This window comes from Pseudophryne corroboree, chromosome 11 (genome assembly GCF_028390025.1).
Source record: "Pseudophryne corroboree isolate aPseCor3 chromosome 11, aPseCor3.hap2, whole genome shotgun sequence".
Classification (NCBI taxonomy): Eukaryota; Metazoa; Chordata; class Amphibia; order Anura; family Myobatrachidae; genus Pseudophryne; species Pseudophryne corroboree.
This window is the reverse complement of record NC_086454.1, coordinates 49,620,439-49,640,429: the sequence shown is the minus strand read 5'-3', so window position 1 is coordinate 49,640,429 and position 19,991 is coordinate 49,620,439. Positions and strand designations below refer to the sequence as shown.

General features: G+C 47.7%; 1 protein-coding gene across 2 annotated transcripts in view; it reads right to left on the bottom strand.

The window, feature by feature from the left end:
* The window catches only part of LTO1 (LTO1 maturation factor of ABCE1), a 99,394-nt gene that overhangs the window by 14,364 nt on the left and 65,039 nt on the right, over positions 1–19,991 (bottom strand). For both annotated transcript variants that reach the window (XM_063944149.1, XM_063944148.1), the window contains exons 3-4: positions 4,935–5,005; positions 4,271–4,388 (exon numbers count right to left, since the gene is read on the bottom strand). In XM_063944149.1, the coding sequence (XP_063800219.1) occupies positions 4,271–4,388; positions 4,935–5,005 (189 nt within the window). The remainder of the gene's footprint in view (positions 1–4,270; positions 4,389–4,934; positions 5,006–19,991) is intronic.

The following is a 19,991-nucleotide window of genomic DNA, read 5'->3' as shown; positions in this document are numbered from 1 at the left end:
CCTCAAACTGTTCCCTGGATCTTACCCTTATCAGGAGATCGTCCAAGTAAGGGATAACTAAAACTCCCTTCCTTCGAAGGAGTATCATCATTTCGGCCATTACCTTGGTAAAGACCCGGGGTGCCGTGGACCATCCAAACGGCAGCGTCTGAAACTGATAGTGACAGTTCTGTACCACAAACCTGAGGTACCCTTGGTGAGAAGGGTAAATTGGGACATGAAGGTAAGCATCCTTGATGTCCAGAGACACCATGTAGTCCCCTTCTTCCAGGTTCGCAATCACTGCTCTGAGTGACTCCATCTTGAATTTGAACCTCTGTATGTAAGTGTTCAAAGATTTTAGATTTAAAATCGGTCTCACCGAGCCGTCCGGCTTCGGTACCACAACAATGTGGAATAATACCCCTTTCCCTGTTGCAGGAGGGGTACCTTGATTATCACCTGCTGGGAATACAGCTTGTGAATGGCTTCCAAAACTGCCTCCCTGTCGGAGGGAGATGTCGGTAAAGCCGACTTTAGGAAACGGCGAGGGGGAGACGTCTCGAATTCCAATTTGTACCCCTGAGATACCACCTGAAGGATCCAGGGGTCTACTTGCGAGTGAGCCCACTGCGCACTGAAATTCTTGAGACGGGCCCCCACCTGCCTGAGTCCGCTTGTAAAGCCCCAGCGTCATGCTGAGGGCTTGGCAGAGGCGGGAGAGGGCTTCTGTTCCTGGGAACTGGCTGATTTCTGCAGCCTTTTTCCTCTCCCTCTGTCACGGTGCAGAAATGAGGAACCTTTTGCCCGCTTGCCCTTATGGGAACGAAAGGACTGCGCCTGATAATACGGCGTCTTCTTATGTTGAGAGGCGACCTGGGGTAAAAACGTGGATTTCCCAGCTGTTGCCGTGGCCACCAGGTCTGAAAGACCGACCCCAAATAACTCCTCCCCTTTATAAGGCAATACTTCCATATGCCGTTTGGAATCCGCATCACCTGACCACTGTCGTGTCCATAACCCTCTTCTGGCAGAAATGGACAGCGCACTTACTCTTGATGCCAGTCGGCAAATATCCCGCTGTGCATCACGCATATATAGAAATGCATCTTTTAAATGCTCTATAAGCAATAATATACTGTCCCTATCTAGGGTATCAATATTTTCAGTCAGGGAATCCGACCACGCCAACCCAGCACTGCACATCCAGGCTGAGGCGATTGCTGGTCGCAGTATAACACCAGTATGTGTGTAAATACATTTTAGGATACCCTCCTGCTTTCTATCAGCAGGATCCTTAAGGGCGGCCATCTCAGGAGAGGGTAGAGCCCTGTTTTGACAAGCGTGTGAGCGCTTTATCCACCCTAGGGGGTGTTTCACAACGCAACCTAACCTCTGGCGGGAAAGGATATAATGCCAATAACTTTTTAGAAATTATCAGTTTTTATCGGGGGAAACCCACGCTTCATCACACACCTCATTTAATTTCTCAGATTCAGGAAAACTACAGGTAGTTTTTCCTCACCGAACATAATACCCCTTTTTGGTGGTACTCGTATTATCAGAAATGTGTAAAACATTTTTCATTGCCTCAATCATGTAACGTGTGGCCCTACTGGAAGTCACATTTGTCTCTTCACCGTCGACACTGGAGTCAGTATCCGTGTCGGCGTCTGTATCTGCCATCTGAGGTAACGGGCGCTTTAGAGCCCCTGACTGCCTATGAGACGTCTGGACAGGCACAAGCTGAGTAGCCGGCTGTCTCATGTCAACCACTGTCTTTTGTAAAGAGCTGACACTGTCACGTAATTCCTTCCAACAGTTCATCCACTCAGGTGTCGACCCCCTAGGGGGTGACATCACTATTACAGGCAATTTGCTCCGCCTCCACATCATTTCCCTCCTCATACATGTCGACACAAACGTACCGACACACAGCACACACACAGGGAATGCTCTGATAGAGGACAGGACCCCACTAGCCCTTTGGGGAGACAGAGGGAGAGTTTGCCAGCACACACCAGAGCGCTATATATATATATACAGGGATAACCTTATATAAGTGTTTTTCCCCTTATAGCTGCTGTATTGTTAATACTGCGCCTAATTAGTGCCCCCCTCTCTTTTTTAACCCTTTCTGCAGTGTAGTGACTGCAGGGGAGAGCCAGGGAGCTTCCCTCCAACGGAGCTGTGAGGGAAAATGGCGCCAGTGTGCTGAGCAGATAGGCTCCGCCCCCTTCTCGGCGGCCTTTTCTCCCGCTTTTCAGTGTAATCTGGCAGGGGTTAAAATTCATCCATATAGCCCTGGGGGCTATATGTGATGTATTTTCGCCAGCCAAGATGTTTTTATTGCTGTTCAGGGCGCCCCCCCCTAGCGCCCTGCACCCTCAGTGACCGAAGTGTGAAGTGTGCTGAGGAGCAATGGCGCACAGCTGCAGTGCTGTGCGCTACCTTGGTGAAGACAGGATGTCTTCTGCCGCCGATTTTCCGGACCTCTTCTTGCTTCTGGCTCTGTAAGGTGGCCGGCGGCGCGGCTCTGGGACCGGACTCCATGGCTGGGCCTGTGTTCGATCCCTCTGGAGCTAATGGTGTCCAGTAGCCTAAGAAGCCCAATCCACTCTGCACGCAGGTGAGTTCGCTTCTTCTCCCCTTAGTCCCTCGATGCAGTGAGCCTGTTGCCAGCAGGTCTCACTGAAAATAACAAACCTAAAACTAAACTTTTCACTAAGCAGCTCAGGAGAGCCCCTAGTGTGCACCCTTCTCGTTCGGGCACAAAAATCTAACTGAGGCTTGGAGGAGGGTCATAGGGGGAGGAGCCAGTGCACACCAGGTAGTCCTAAAGCTTTACTTTTGTGCCCAGTCTCCTGCGGAGCCGCTATTCCCCATGGTCCTTACGGAGTTCCCAGCATCCACTAGGACGTCAGAGAAAACGTATTTTACACAATCCGACCTGTGCTCTCTGCCCTGCTGGATATAGTGGGGTCCCTGTACTGACACAGCAGCGCGGTCCCAGGACCGGAACGCGTTTTAGCGGCGGGTCCCGTCTGGGGGACCCTCTTACCTCCTCCCGAAGAAGCAGCCACGCAATCCAGGAGAGCCTCTGCAGTGGTGTGCCTGGGAACCGGAGCGCCTCCACACGAACTCAGCCACCGGGAGTATGCAGCGCTGCTGGGGAGGTGATGGAGCCGCAGCACAGTATGTCAGAATGACATATAAAGTGCTGCAGTCCTTAAAGTCTTCTAAAAGCTCTTTTTAGGGCTGCCTAGTGCAGCCCCCCTTATTATGTGACCTGCTCTGCAGGCACCAACTTATAAACTGAGCTCCAGTGTCCGGAGGCGGGGGTTATAGAGGCCATGCAATGCATCCTGGGAACAGTCAAAGCTTTAGCCTGCTGGTGCCTCTGGATCAAGATCCAACTCTACACCCCAATGTATTCCCTGTGGAACTGCAGAAAAATAAATAATAAGACTTTGCTATAAAGTACTTCATGTCTAGAATTCTGGTGGCCAATTCGACACCAAAAGCCGGTTTATATAATATAACAAAGTCTGATAAATATAAGATAATAAGCATGCGGGTGTATATTTTTGTAGTTTAGGATGTTTGCATGCGCAGTCACCTAGTAGATGGCAATGTACTTACTGCACTTCATCTCTGCCTCCTCATGCCCTGGTGCCCATCTCTCAAAACCAGAGCTTGATGGTATGTGAATAAACATTCCCCGAGTTATTTCATTCTATAAATAACAGGGCCCTAATTCAAGTGTGATTCAGTAGTGCATGTTGCTATGAATACTTGTGCATAGCAACCACACTTCTATTGTAACTACCCACAATTTGCTAAGCAGGAAAAATGTGTTTTTGTAAAACAAAAATAAGTAGAGAAATTAGTAATTATTATTAAGTAGAAATTTTCCCAATGAAGACCTCAGCTTGCATTGGGTATGGGATGCCGGGATCCCGGAGGTCAGCATACTGCCGCCAGGATCCTGGGCGCTAGAATGCCGGCAGGGGGGCGGGCGAGCGCAACGAAGCTCACCACGCTGTGCTCACCACAGGTTCCGTTCCCACTCTATGGGTGTGGCGGACACCCACGAGTGGGAACGGCCTCTGTTAGCCAGGATTCCGTCTGGCAGCATTGAGCATTGTCAGTGGTCGGGATTCTGGCGTCTGTATCCTGACCGCGGGATCCCGACTGCCGGCAATGAAACTACATCCTGCAGTTTCACAAATTGACACTAGTCATAAGTAGGGGAGAGGTCAGCACACAAAATGCATCACACAGGACTGACCTGCTTCACTTTGCCACGGATCCTGGAGATCTCATCCTGTAGTTTGTCATTTGTTGGGTCCTCAAATGAGAAGCTCCGAATCAAGCTTATCAGGGAGTCAAGGGTCTTTACTTTCTTACTGAACCACAAAAAAATAAAAATAATAATTCTGTATATATATATATATATATATATATATATATTTATTATATATATATATATATATATATATATATATAGATATATATATATATATATATATACACACATACATACACAAATACATACACACATACACAGTTGTGCTCATTGATGTTAAAGGGTACACAGTATTAGGAACTGGGGTATGTAAACTTTTGATCAGGGTCATTTGGGTAGTTTCTGTTGTCATTATGATTTAAAAAGAGTAAACACAGTTGTTTGATAATAAATGGCTTCACCCAACCTCTAACCATGAGTGAAAGAAAAGTTTGTGAGTTATCATTCATATTCTCTGACAAACGGCCAGAAAATCACAAATTCTGCTAGGGTAGGTAAACTTATGAGCACAACTGTGTGTGTATGTATATATATACACACACAAACACTACCAGTCAAAAGTTTGGACACTTTCTCATTCAATTGAATGAATAATAGTAATAATGAATAAATAACGCCCCGCAAAGATTCCACGTGTCATACAAACCTTTCTTTATCCTCTGAGCCAGGCGAGAGAAGGTGCCTCCACGTCGATGCAAATCCCAGATAACAGCCCAGCTGGCAAACATAAAAATAAAGACTAATTACTGACATTGACAGCAAAATATTAAGACAACAAAGATGTCCAATAATAAAAATGCTTATGCCTCTATAGCCAATATAACCTGCTTACATAGATGTGGTGGTGTTTTAGGCTCTTCTCAACCAGTGTGCTTTTATTTTGTGATGTTTTTTGGTCTTCAAAAGGTTCTCCGATGTGTACCAAAACACACAAGAACCCTTTCAAGACAAAAAACATCACAAAAGATGCGACAACACTGGTTGAGAATTGGCAAAACCACCCCAACACAGTAGGTAATCATGAGACCGCCTGAAATGCCGCCGCCACAATATCGGCGCCGCAGGCTTTTCTCCTTCTGTGGGTGTCCACAACATGACAGCCGGGATCCCGGCCGCCGGTAAAAATTATGTAATCCCCAGCACACATAGGAACTCGGCTGAGAAGTAACCTGGCAGCATATCTTCAGCCTCTCACATTGTAGTGACTGCACAAGCCACTTTGTCCCGACTGGTCACATAGACCGCAGATTTCATATTTAAAGGGGTTTAAATCCCTTCTGCTACAGGAGAGAACCACAAAGCTGCGAAAATGATCAGAGAGGCCGTGGCTATGTGCACGTGGCAGCTAACTGTAGGCAAATGGAATACTAGTGTGCACTCTAGGTGCAGGAAGGGCAATAATTTAATTTAGAAGGCAACATTTTAGACGTGATGTGTTGCTATAGCTACTGCACCTGTTTAATGGCGTCGAATAATTAAGTTTATCATGTATTAGGTTATTTGTCAATTGGTGGCTCCACTTTTTTTTATAGTTCTTCACAAACACAAAACGGGGGGGAGGGAGGGGGGGGAGGGTGGGGGGGAGGGTGTCTAGCCCATCTGCTTTGATAGCAGCCAGGTGGAAACGTATAGTAAGGTTCACATATGTAATACTGACGCACATCGCTACCAAAACCAAACATTTGCTGGTTAACCATACCCTTGTATACATAAGTAAAACATCATATTAAGTATTGTTATTAATTGGGTAGAAATCCAATTTTATAAGACTTTATAACTTTTACTTAATCATAATGACATCCAAATAGCTCTTTGCAACCTTTTTACAGCTTAGAACCCACAGTCATTCCTCCCACTTATACATCTATTTACTTCTCTCTGGCTGCTTCTCATGCCAGAAAAAATAAGATTTTACTTACCGATAAATCTATTTCTCGGAGTCCGTAGTGGATGCTGGGGTTCCTGAAAGGACCATGGGGAATAGCGGCTCCGCAGGAGACAGGGCACAAAAAGTAAAGCTTTTTCCGATCAGGTGGTGTGCACTGGCTCCTCCCCCTATGACCCTCCTCCAGACTCCAGTTAGGTACTGTGCCCGGACGAGCGTACACAATAAGGGAGGATTTTGAATCCCGGGTAAGACTCATACCAGCCACACCAATCACACCGTACAACTTGTGATCTAAACCCAGTTAACAGTATGATAACAGCGGAGCCTCTGAAAGATGGCTTCCTACAACAATAACCCGAATTAGTTAACAATAACTATGTACAATTTATGCAGATAATCCGCACTTGGGATGGGCGCCCAGCATCCACTACGGACTCCGAGAAATAGATTTATCGGTAAGTAAAATCTTATTTTCTCTATCGTCCTAGTGGATGCTGGGGTTCCTGAAAGGACCATGGGGATTATACCAAAGCTCCCAAACGGGCGGGAGAGTGCGGATGACTCTGCAGCACCGAATGAGAGAACTCCAGGTCCTCCTTAGCCAGAGTATCAAATTTGTAAAATTTTACAAACGTGTTCTCCCCTGACCACGTAGCTGCTCGGCAAAGTTGTAATGCCGAGACCCCTCGGGCAGCCGCCCAAGATGAGCCCACCTTCCTTGTGGAGTGGGCCTTTACAGATTTAGGCTGTGGCAGACCTGCCACAGAATGTGCCAGTTGGATTGTGCTACAGATCCAACGAGCAATCGTCTGCTTAGACGCAGGAGCACCCATCTTGTTGGGTGCATACAATATAAACAACGAGTCAGATTTACTGACTCCAGCTGTTCTTGCAATATATATTTTTAATGCTCTGACAACGTCCAGTAACTTGGAGTCCTCCAAGTCACTTGTAGCCGCAGGCACTACAATAGGCTGGTTCAGATGAAATGCTGACACCACCTTAGGGAGAAAATGCGGACGAGTCCGCAGTTCTGCCCTGTCCGAATGGAAAATCAGATATGGGCTTTTGTAAGATAAAGCTGCCAATTCTGACACTCTCCTGGCAGAAGCCAGGGCTAGAAGCATGGTCACTTTCCAAGTGAGATATTTCAAATCCACCTTATTTAGTGGTTCAAACCAATGAGATTTTAGAAAATCCAAAACTACATTGAGATCCCACGGTGCCACTGGAGGCACCACAGGGGGCTGTATATGCAGCACTCCCTTAACAAAGGTCTGGACTTCAGGGACTGAAGCCAATTCTTTTTGAAAGAAAATCGACAGGGCCGAAATTTGAACCTTAATAGATCCCAATTTGAGACCCATAGACAATCCTGATTGCAGGAAATGTAGGAATCGACCCAGTTGAAATTCCTCCGTCGGAGCACTCCGATCTTCGCACCACGCAACATATTTTCGCCAAATTCGGTGATAATGTTGCACGGTTACTTCTTTCCTTGCTTTAATCAAAGTAGGAATGACTTCTTCCGGCATGCCTTTTTCCATTAGGATCCGGCGTTCAACCGCCATGCCGTCAAACGCAGCCGCGGTAAGTCTTGAAACAGACAGGGACCCTGCTGAAGCAAGTCCCTCCTTAGAGGTAGAGGCCACGGATCTTCCGTGATCATCTCTTGAAGTTCCGGGTACCAAGTCCTTCTTGGCCAATCCGGAACCACTAGTATCGTTCTTACGCCTCTTTGCCGTATAATTCTCAATACTTTTGGTATGAGAGGCAGAGGAGGAAACACATACACCGACTGGTACACCCAAGGCGTTACCAGCGCGTCCACAGCTATTGCCTGCGGATCTCTTGACCTGGCGCAATACCTGTCCAGTTTTTTGTTGAGGCGAGACGCCATCATGTCCACCATTGGTCTTTCCCAACGGGTTACCAGCATGTGGAAGACTTCTGGATGAAGTCCCCACTCTCCCGGGTGAAGATCGTGTCTGCTGAGGAAGTCTGCTTCCCAGTTGTCCACTCCCGGGATGAACACTGCTGACAGTGCTATCACATGATTCTCTGCCCAGCGAAGAATCCTTGCAGCTTCTGCCATTGCACTCCTGCTTCTTGTGCCGCCCTGTCTGTTCACATGGGCGACTGCCGTGATGTTGTCCGACTGGATCAACACCGGTTTTCCCTGAAGCAGAGGTTCTGCCTGGCTTAGAGCATTGTATATTGCTCTTAGTTCCAGAATGTTTATGTGAAGAGACGTTTCCAGGCTTGTCCAAACTCCCTGGAAGTTTCTTCCTTGTGTGACTGCTCCCCAGCCTCTCAGGCTGGCGTCCGTGGTCACCAGGATCCAATCCTGTATGCCGAATCTGCGGCCCTCCAATAGATGAGGACTCTGCAACCACCACAGAAGAGACACCCTTGTCCTTGGAGACAGGGTTATCCGTAGGTGCATCTGAAGATGCGACCCTGACCATTTGTCCAACAGATCCCTTTGGAAAATTCTTGCGTGGAATCTGCCGAATGGAATTGCTTCGTAAGAAGCCACCATTTTTCCCAGGACTCTTGTGCATTGATGTACAGACACCTTTCCTGGTTTTAGGAGGTTCCTGACAAGCTCGGATAACTCCTTGGCTTTTTCCTCCGGGAGAAAAACCTTTTTCTGAACCGTGTCCAGAATCATCCCTAGGAACAGCAGACGAGTTGTCGGCATTAACTGGGATTTTGGAATATTCAGAATCCACCCGTGCTGTTTTAGCACTTCTTGAGACAGTGCTAATCCCATCTCTAGCTGTTCTCTGGACCTCGCCCTTATTAGGAGATCGTCCAAGTATGGGATAATTAATACGCCTTTTCTTCGAAGAAGAATCATCATCTCGGCCATTACCTTTGTAAAGATCCGAGGTGCCGTGGACAATCCGAACGGCAGCGTCTGAAACTGATAGTGACAGTTTTGTACAACGAACCTGAGGTACCCCTGGTGTGAGGGGTAAATTGGAACGTGGAGATACGCATCCTTGATGTCCAAGGATACCATAAAGTCCCCCTCTTCCAGGTTCGCTATCACTGCTCTGAGTGACTCCATTTTGAACTTGAACTTCTTTATGTACAGGTTCAAGGACTTCAGATTTAGAATAGGCCTTACCGAGCCATCCGGCTTCGGTACCACAAAAAGAGTGGAATAATACCCCTTCCCTTGTTGTAGAAGAGGTACCTTGACTATCACCTGCTGAGAGTACAGCTTGTGAATGGCTTCCAAAACCGTCTCCCTTTCGGAGGGGGACGTTGGTAAAGCAGACTTCAGGAAACGGCGAGGTGGATCCGTCTCTAATTCCAACCTGTACCCTTGAGATATTATCTGCAGGATCCAGGGATCTACCTGCGAGTGAGCCCACTGCGCGCTGTAATTTTTGAGACGACCGCCCACCGTCCCCGAGTCCACTTGAGAAGCCCCAGCGTCATGCTGAGGCTTTTGTAGAAGCCGGGGAGGGCTTCTGTTCCTGGGAAGGAGCTGCGTGTTGCTGTCTCTTCCCTCGACCTTTGCCTCGTGGCAGATATGAATAGCCCTTTGCTCTCTTATTTTTAAAGGAACGAAAGGGCTGCGGTTGAAAAGTCGGTGCCTTTTTCTGTTGGGGAGTGACTTGAGGTAGAAAGGTGGATTTCCCGGCTGTAGCCGTGGCCACCAAATCTGATAGACCGACTCCAAATAACTCCTCCCCTTTATACGGCAAAACTTCCATATGCCGTTTTGAATCCGCATCGCCTTTCCACTGTCGCGTCCATAAAGCTCTTCTGGCCGAAATGGACATAGCACTTACCCGTGATGCCAGTGTGCAGATATCCCTCTGTGCATCACGCATATAAAGAAATGCATCCTTTATTTGTTCTAACGACAGTAAAATATTGTCCCTGTCCAGGGTATCAATATTTTCAATCAGGGACTCTGACCAAACTACCCCAGCACTGCCCATCCAGGCAGTCGCTACAGCTGGTCGTAGTATAACACCTGCATGTGTGTATATACTTTTTTGGATATTTTCCATCCTCCTATCTGATGGATCTTTAAGTGCGGCCGTCTCAGGAGAGGGTAACGCCACTTGTTTAGATAAGCGTGTTAGCGCCTTGTCCACCCTAGGAGGTGTTTCCCAGCGCTCCCTAACCTCTGGCGGGAAAGGGTATAATGCCAATAATTTCTTTGAAATTATCAGCTTTTTATCAGGGGCAACCCACGCTTCATTACACACGTCATTTAATTCTTCTGATTCAGGAAAAACTATAGGTAGTTTTTTCATACCCCACATAATACCCTGTTTAGTGGTACCTGTAGTATCAGCTAAATGTAACGCCTCCTTCATTGCCAAAATCATATAACGTGTGGCCCTACTGGAAAATACGGTTGATTCGTCACCGTCACCACTGGAGTCATCGCCTGTGTCTGGGTCTGTGTCGACCGACTGAGGCAAAGGGCGTTTCACAGCCCCTGACGGTGTTTGAGTCGCCTGGACAGGCACTAATTGATTGTCCGGCCGCCTCATGTCGTCAAACGACTGCTTTAGCGTGTTGACACTATCCCGTAGTTCCATAAATAAAGGCATCCATTCTGGTGTCGACTCCCTAGGGGGTGACATCCTCATATTTGGCAATTGCTCCGCCTCCACACCAATATCGTCCTCATACATGTCGACACACACGTACCGACACACAGCAGACACACAGGGAATGCTCCTAACGAAGACAGGACCCACTAGCCCTTTGGGGAGACAGAGGGAGAGTTTGCCAGCACACACCAAAAGCGCTATATATATATCAGGGATAGCCTTATAATAAGTGCTCCCTTATAGCTGCTTTGTTATATCAAACTATCGCCATAAATGTGCCCCCCCCTCTCTGTTTTACCCTGTTTCTGTAGTGCAGTGCAGGGGAGAGACTTGGGAGCCGTCCTGACCAGCGGAGCTGTGAGAGGAAATGGCGCCGTGTGCTGAGGAGATAGGCCCCGCCCCTTTTCTGGCGGGCTCGTCTCCCGCTATTTAGAAAAATTAGGCAGGGGTTAAATATCTCCATATAGCCTCTAAGGCTATATGTGAGGTATTTTTAGCCTTTATAGGTAATCATTTGCCTCCCAGGGCGCCCCCCTCCCAGCGCCCTGCACCCTCAGTGACTGCCGTGTGAAGTGTGCTGAGAGGAAAATGGCGCACAGCTGCAGTGCTGTGCGCTACCTTTTGAAGACTGCAGGAGTCTTCAGCCGCCGATTCTGGACCTCTTCTGACTTCAGCATCTGCAAGGGGGCCGGCGGCGTGGCTCCGGTGACCATCCAGGCTGTACCTGTGATCGTCCCTCTGGAGCTTGATGTCCAGTAGCCAAGAAGCCAATCCATCCTGCACGCAGGTGAGTTGACTCCTTCTCCCCTCAGTCCCTCGCTGCAGTGATCCTGTTGCCAGCAGGAATCACTGTAAAATAAAAAACCTAGCTAAACTTTTTCTAAGCAGCTCTTTAGGAGAGCCACCTAGATTGCACCCTTCTCGGCCGGGCACAAAAATCTAACTGGAGTCTGGAGGAGGGTCATAGGGGGAGGAGCCAGTGCACACCACCTGATCGGAAAAAGCTTTACTTTTTGTGCCCTGTCTCCTGCGGAGCCGCTATTCCCCATGGTCCTTTCAGGAACCCCAGCATCCACTAGGACGATAGAGAAAATATGATATAGCTTCAGGATACAACCAGGGACCATCTCCTGTTACTGACAAATAATTGTAAATCTAGAGAAGGCTATCTGAAACGCTCCTTAATAAGTGATTTATAAAGCGAGAGATTCCATGCTAGGGATGCTGAATGTATAAACACAATCTGACCGAGTTATTAGCTTACCCCAATTTAGAAGATGATCCATGATCAAATTGTGATGTCATTTCAACTGAAGTTCCATACGCAAAATGTTATGTCCATAAATGGGTCATACCTTTAATTTGACTCCCAGTGGAGATCTCATGCAAAATAGGGATTTAGCAGTCTGGATTCTAGCTCAATTCGTCGTATCACTCACCGAGGTCTAAACCATAAGGAGGCTGGGCTAAGAATTAAACATGTTCAACCCAAAGCCTCGTGCATATATTTCCAGGTCTCATTTCAGATGAAAGGGAAAACCTTTGCACGGTGACTGACTCTTTAAAAGGGGTAAAGGACCCCATACACTACAACGATAATGCCCAATTTCATCCGATTTCGACCTTTCGGGACGATAAATCGGATGAAAAGTGACAAATCGGATGCGTTTTACATCCGATCTGATGCACGGTCCCGTGAGCATCAGATCGGAGCCCCTAAGTGCCGCTCTTGTGTTATGTCGGATCCCGTAAGCATGGTTGGGATCGGATAAGATACATCGTAGGCAAAAGGACCGCATACGATGTATCTTATGTGATCCTGCCGGGCGGTTCAAGGGAAATCTTATGCGACATGAGGGTGCGACATGTTACTGTAGTTTATGGGGCCCTTAAGAATTGGAAAAAAAAGATGAAAAACAATTGAAGCTATAAAAATTTAAGTGGATCATAACTATTTAAGTACTAAGGGGGTTATTTAGAGATTAACACAGATGGCTGCCTATGCAGCAAGATCAGCATTCATCTCTGCACATGTTGGGGGCCGCCCAGCACAGGGTAGGGCCGCCCAGCATGTTTGAGGCCGCCTCCTGATGCCTCTGCAATCTAATTGCGGACACATCGGTACTAAGGTCGACCCCTGGTAGCGCAGACCTGCTGCGCTGTCAGCGACCATTTTTTTTTTTTTATCGGCACGGCTGCATGCGACATCACGCAAACGCCCTGGAAGCGGTCCTGCCCCCACCCCCAGTGTGCCCCCTCCCCCCCCCCCACCCGTCGCGTGGCCCCCCTGAAAACTGCCACACCTGTCAATCACATTACGATCGCAATGCGGGGATGCGACCACAATGTGTGTCACGACGCAGCCGATGTATGGCCGCTGCATATGCGCAGTTTGGCGCCGGGACTGAATGATGCTCTAAGTATTTAATAAGTAGTCAACTTAAGCACAAAATAATCTTAATGGCTGAGGTCGCAATATTAGCCCTTGCACTATTTTCATTACAAAAGGGAAATTGGATCATTAGAAAGTGTAATTAGGTCCGCGTGGTGTTTTTAGAGAATGAGATTAGCGCCTCCCATTTCAGTGATGTCACTACGTCAGTTGTTCCCAAACGCCGTACTCAAGGCACCCAAATATGGGCAGGTTTTAGGGATATCCCTGCTTGTGCACAGATGGTATAATCAAACTGACTGAGGTACTAATTGAGTCACCTGTGCCTCTAAGCAAGGGTATCCTTAAAACCTGGACTGTTGGGGTGCCTTGAGGACAATGTTTGAGAACCACACTAGTATATTCACTGAACAGAGCAGAAGTCTCCAACACATCCACTCTTACACTTGCCTTCTTACACTCACAGTAAAGGTATTGTTTGTTCTCAATTAGATAATAAGGATACAGACCAACCGCAAACAGGGTGAACAACCCCAGCCAGTGATCGCAAAAACGCGCTATAAGCATCAAGGGACTTAGTTTGCAAAAAGAAGCGGGTCCCACAGGACGCGCTGTGTTGACCGCTGTGTACCTTTGGGATCCTGCCGTGTCAGTCAGTGTGAGACACTCCCCATTCCTCCCCTTCACTGTCAGCCGCCGCCCGCCCGCCGGTTGGACAGGCCTGCAATCGACAGCTAGGGAGGGTGGAGCGTGGTTGGTACCGCCTCCCCTTACACACCGACGGGTGACACAGCACAGAGCGGAGCGGCAATAACACACGTGGATGGCTAATGCATTAACACACTGCTACTCCCGAGTTGTGAAGCTTTATAGGAAGAAGATCTCCCGTCTAGATCCCCTTCCATTCCCAGCGGTAACATAGAAGACCACCCATGTAGCTTGTGTAGAATCTAGTATGTGTGTGTCTGTATGCTTGTGTACATGTGTCTTTATGTATCTGAAAATATGAGTTTACATGTGTCAGTATACATGTGTAAACATGTGTCTGTATGTGGCTGTATGCATGCGCGTGTGTTTGTTTGTGAGTGAGAGAGAGAGTCTTTCTTTGGTCCGAGGTGTATGGCTTCTCTTTTGCCAAGTACCTAATATCCACAAGAATTTACTTTTTTTTTTTTTTATGTACACTTTTTAGTCTTTGCAAATACAACAAGGTTGTAACACCGTTGGGGGGGGTGCAGTCCGGACAACGCAGGCATGTCCAGACCATTGCGGGGGCGGGCCGCGGCTGCTGCTTGACATCACACGCAGCTGCTGCAATCCCGGACGTGGCGGGTAGTCGCCTGCCAGCGCAGGTGGGGAGCTACTTGGCAGGTGTGAAAGCATCGCCGTGTGATGCTTTTGCACCTATGCGGCGGGGCAGGGCCTGACATGTGGGGTGGATTAGCCCTGTGCCGGGCGTCCCCCCGCATGTCAGAGAATCTGATCGTAGATGTGCTATTTTTAGCACATCGAATCACCCCCAAAGTGTGACTCTAGGCTAGAACTACCTTCTTTACTTAATGAATACAGATATTTAAACTTTATATGATCCACTATCATTAGGTGATGGATAGTTAACTTTCTGTATATTGTTATATATATATATATATATATATATATATATATATATATATATATATATATATATATATATATATATATATATATATACACACACACATACATACATACATACATACATACATACACATATATATATTTTTTTTTATTTTATTATTATTTTGTTTTTGTCACAACTTCCACTTTAATGTTGCACGTTTGCATCTCATCATTTCCTTTGTCCTGATCCATGTTGGGATTTTGAAACCTCTGTCTGCATTTTCAAATTAGCATGTGTACATACTGGGGGGAATTCAAATGTTTGAGAAGTCAGTTGGGTGTCTGTTATTTAATAGACAGGAAAAAACAGACACCCAATTGACTTTTCAAACATTTGAATTTCCCCCACTGTATGTGTGAGTGTGGGTTTTTTTTACACTAAGGGGTCTATTCATGTAGAAAGTGTAAACTGAATTGTTACTTATCACTATACATCGCCTCAGTTCGATACGATATATATCTTAGATAAGTAGCAAGTCATGTATACTCACCTCTCCGACAATGCGCTGAGATATCCAGGGGTCCAGTGAAGCAGTCTTCTCCAGCGCTCACCTCATCGTAGCCGACGCACGCTGTGCGTTCTGTGCTGTGGCAAAGGAATGTACATTTTGTCTGACTGCTCACACACACAAAATGTAGGATTATGAAGCTGTTAACAATCATTTAGGGGGCATGTTGAGTGGTCTGATGATATGTAGTGGGATCAGATTTAAGTACATGTGGGGAGGCACATGGGTAGCTCAACTGACATGGGACCCAGAAACAGTGAATTGGGTTTCCACTTTTTTTAAAATAAGGGGTCTCTGGGACCCACATATTTTTTCGTTCAGCACGATCACTGCCAACATCGGCGAGATAATAAGCTGCCCAATAGGGTTGTGAGAGATCCCGTTCTGTGGCCGTCACAAACAATGCTACTACAGTGCCAGCTTCAAGGAGTATAACACCAGCAAGGCATTCCCAAACGTCTCCCCTGCTGCTGTCTGATCACCTACCCAGCCATAGCCCCAATCAGAACTGCCAGTGGGCAGGGTGCAGCGACTCGGAAGCACCAGTGGGCTGAGGGCAACAGAGATTAAACAAAATTAACTACATTCTAGTGCAGTGGTCTCCAACTTTAATTGGGGTGTGAGCTACTTTCGGAAAATAAAACCTCTGAAGGAGCTCCCCCCTCCCCCCAATGCGTGTGTGTTCCTGTGAAAGTGGGTGTGGCCTCAGAAAAGTGGGTGTCCTCACAACTACAAATAATGCCCCCCCACCCTGCATAGTGCCAGATACACAAATAATGCCCCACAGCAGTGCCAGATACACAAATAATGCCCCCAGCAGTGCCATATACACGAATAATGCCCCCAGCAGTGCCAGATACACAAATAATGCCCCCACAGCAGTGCCAGATACAATGTCCCCCGCAGTGCCATTTAAAATGCCCCCCCGCAGCGCCAGATAAAATGTCCCCCTGCAGTGTCCGATACAGTGCTCCACACAGTGCTAACCCTTGCTGGCTTCTTCTACTGCAGCCGGTGCTGCTCCTCCTGTATGAGGGACGGAAGGGGAGGAGAGCGCAGCATGCGCCTCTCCTGTGAAGTCCGGACATCGGCTGCGGTGAGGGTGACAGAGTCTCCGGCGGCGGCGGGCATTTAAAATATGGTGCCGGTAAGGGAGCCAATCAAAACTTGCGGCCCAGCAGCCAATCAGGTGCCACCACTGCCGGTCCACGAGCTCTGATTGGCTGACGGCCGGCACCATATTAAAAATGAAGGGAGGAGGAGTGCCAGTGACTGCCCAAGCCCGTGCGCTCTGTGAGCTACCGAAAATACTACAGCGAACTACCGGTAGCTCGCGAGCTACGGTTGGAGATCACTGACCTAGTGGGTCAATAAGAAAGATGGCTGCTACCGCTGCAACTCATTTATTTCAAAAGTTAATTTCTGGAAAATAAGCACGCCGTTAATGGTGTCGGTTGAGAGGCATAAATAATAAGAATTTACTTACCGATAATTCTATTTCTCGTAGTCCGTAGTGGATGCTGGGGACTCCGTAAGGACAATGGGGAATAGCGGCTCCGCAGGAGACTGGGCACAAAAGTAAAGCTTTAGAACTACCTGGTGTGCACTGGCTCCTCCCCCTATGACCCTCCTCCAAGCCTCAGTTAGGATACTGTGCCCGGACGAGCGTACACAATAAGGAAGGATTTTGAATCCCGGGTAAGACTCATACCAGCCACACCAATCACACCATATAACTTGTGATCTAAACCCAGTTAACAGCATGATAACAGAGGAGCCTCTAGAAAAGATGGCTCACTACAGCAATAACCCGATTTTTTGGTAACAATAACTATGTACCAGTATTGCAGACAATCCGCACTTGGGATGGGCGCCCAGCATCCACTACGGACTACGAGAAATAGAATTATCGGTAAGTAAATTCTTATTTTCTCTGGACGTCCTAGTGGATGCTGGGGACTCCGTAAGGACCATGGGGATTATACCAAAGCTCCCAAACGGGCGGGAGAGTGCGGATGACTCTGCAGCACCAAATGAGAGAACTCCAGGTCCTCCTCAGCCAGGGTATCAAATTTGTAGAATTTTACAAACGTATTTGCTCCTGACCAAGTAGCTGCTCGGCAAAGTTGTAAAGCCGAGACCCCTCGGGCAGCCGCCCAAGATGAGCCCACCTTCCTTGTGGAATGGGCTTTTACAGATTTTGGCTGTGGCAGGCCTGCCACAGAATGTGCAAGCTGAATTGTACTACAAATCCAACGAGCAATAGTCTGCTTAGAAGCAGGAGCACCCAGCTTGTTGGGTGCATACAGAATAAACAACCAGTTAGATTTTCTGACTCCAGCCGTCCTGGAAACCTATATTTCCAGGGCTCTGACAACGTCTAGCAACTTGGAGTCCTCCAAGTCCCTAGTAGCCGCAGGCACCACAATAGGTTGATTCAGGTGAAACGCTGAAAACCACCTTAGGGAGAAAACTGAGGACAAGTCCTCAATTCCGCCCTGTCCGAATGGAAAATCAGATGAGGGCTTTTACAGGATAAAGCCGCCAATTCTGACACGCACCTGGCCCAGGCCAGGGCCAACAGCATGACCACTTTCCATGTGAGATATTTTAACTCCACATATTTAAGTGGTTCAAACCAATGTGACTTTTGGAACCCAAAAAATAAGATTTTACTTACCGATAAATCTATTTCTCGGAGTCCGTAGTGGATGCTGGGGTTCCTGAAAGGACCAGGGGGATAGCGGCTCCGCAGGAGACAGGGCACAAAAAGTAAAGCTTTTTCCGATCAGGTGGTGTGCACTGGCTCCTCCCCCTATGACCCTCCTCCAGACTCCAGTTAGGTACTGTGCCCGGACGAGCGTACACAATAAGGGAGGATTTTGAATCCCGGGTAAGACTCATACCAGCCACACCAATCACACCGTACAACTTGTGATCTAAACCCAGTTAACAGTATGATAACAGCGGAGCCTCTGAAAGATGGCTTCCTACAACAATAACCCGAATAAGTTAACAATAACTATGTACAATTTATGCAGATAATCCGCACTTGGGATGGGCGCCCAGCATCCACTACGGACTCCGAGAAATAGATTTATCGGTAAGTAAAATCTTATTTTCTCTATCGTCCTAGTGGATGCTGGGGTTCCTGAAAGGACCATGGGGATTATACCAAAGCTCCCAAACGGGCGGGAGAGTGCGGATGACTCTGCAGCACCGAATGAGAGAACTCCAGGTCCTCCTTAGCCAGAGTATCAAATTTGTAAAATTTTACAAACGTGTTCTCCCCTGACCACGTAGCTGCTCGGCAAAGTTGTAATGCCGAGACCCCTCGGGCAGCCGCCCAAGATGAGCCCACCTTCCTTGTGGAGTGGGCCTTTACAGATTTAGGCTGTGGCAGGCCTGCCACAGAATGTGCCAGTTGGATTGTGCTACAGATCCAACGAGCAATCGTCTGCTTAGACGCAGGAGCACCCATCTTGTTGGGTGCATACAATATAAACAACGAGTCAGATTTTCTGACTCCAGCTGTTCTTGCAATATATATTTTTAATGCTCTGACAACGTCCAGTAACTTGGAGTCCTCCAAGTCACTTGTAGCCGCAGGCACTACAATAGGCTGGTTCAGATGAAATGCTGACACCACCTTAGGGAGAAAATGCGGACGAGTCCGCAGTTCTGCCCTGTCCGAATGGAAAATCAGATATGGGCTTTTGTAAGATAAAGCTGCCAATTCTGACACTCTCCTGGCAGAAGCCAGGGCTAGAAGCATGGTCACTTTCCAAGTGAGATATTTCAAATCCACCTTATTTAGTGGTTCAAACCAATGAGATTTTAGAAAATCCAAAACTACATTGAGATCCCACGGTGCCACTGGAGGCACCACAGGAGGCTGTATATGCAGCACTCCCTTCACAAAGGTCTGGACTTCAGGGACTGAAGCCAATTCTTTTTGAAAGAAAATCGACAGGGCCGAAATTTGAACCTTAATAGATCCCAATTTGAGACCCATAGACAATCCTGATTGCAGGAAATGTAGGAATCGACCCAGTTGAAATTCCTCCGTCGGAGCACTCCGATCTTCGCACCACGCAACATATTTTCGCCAAATTCGGTGATAATGTTGCACGGTTACTTCTTTCCTTGCTTTAATCAAAGTAGGAATGACTTCTTCCGGCATGCCTTTTTCCATTAGGATCCGGCGTTCAACCGCCATGCCGTCAAACGCAGCCGCGGTAAGTCTTGAAACAGACAGGGACCCTGCTGAAGCAAGTCCCTCCTTAGAGGTAGAGGCCACGGATCTTCCGTGATCATCTCTTGAAGTTCCGGGTACCAAGTCCTTCTTGGCCAATCCGGAACCACTAGTATCGTTCTTACGCCTCTTTGCCGTATAATTCTCAATACTTTTGGTATGAGAGGCAGAGGAGGAAACACATACACCGACTGGTACACCCAAGGCGTTACCAGCGCGTCCACAGCTATTGCCTGCGGATCTCTTGACCTGGCGCAATACCTGTCCAGTTTTTTGTTGAGGCGAGACGCCATCATGTCCACCATTGGTCTTTCCCAACGGGTTACCAGCATGTGGAAGACTTCTGGATGAAGTCCCCACTCTCCCGGGTGAAGATCGTGTCTGCTGAGGAAGTCTGCTTCCCAGTTGTCC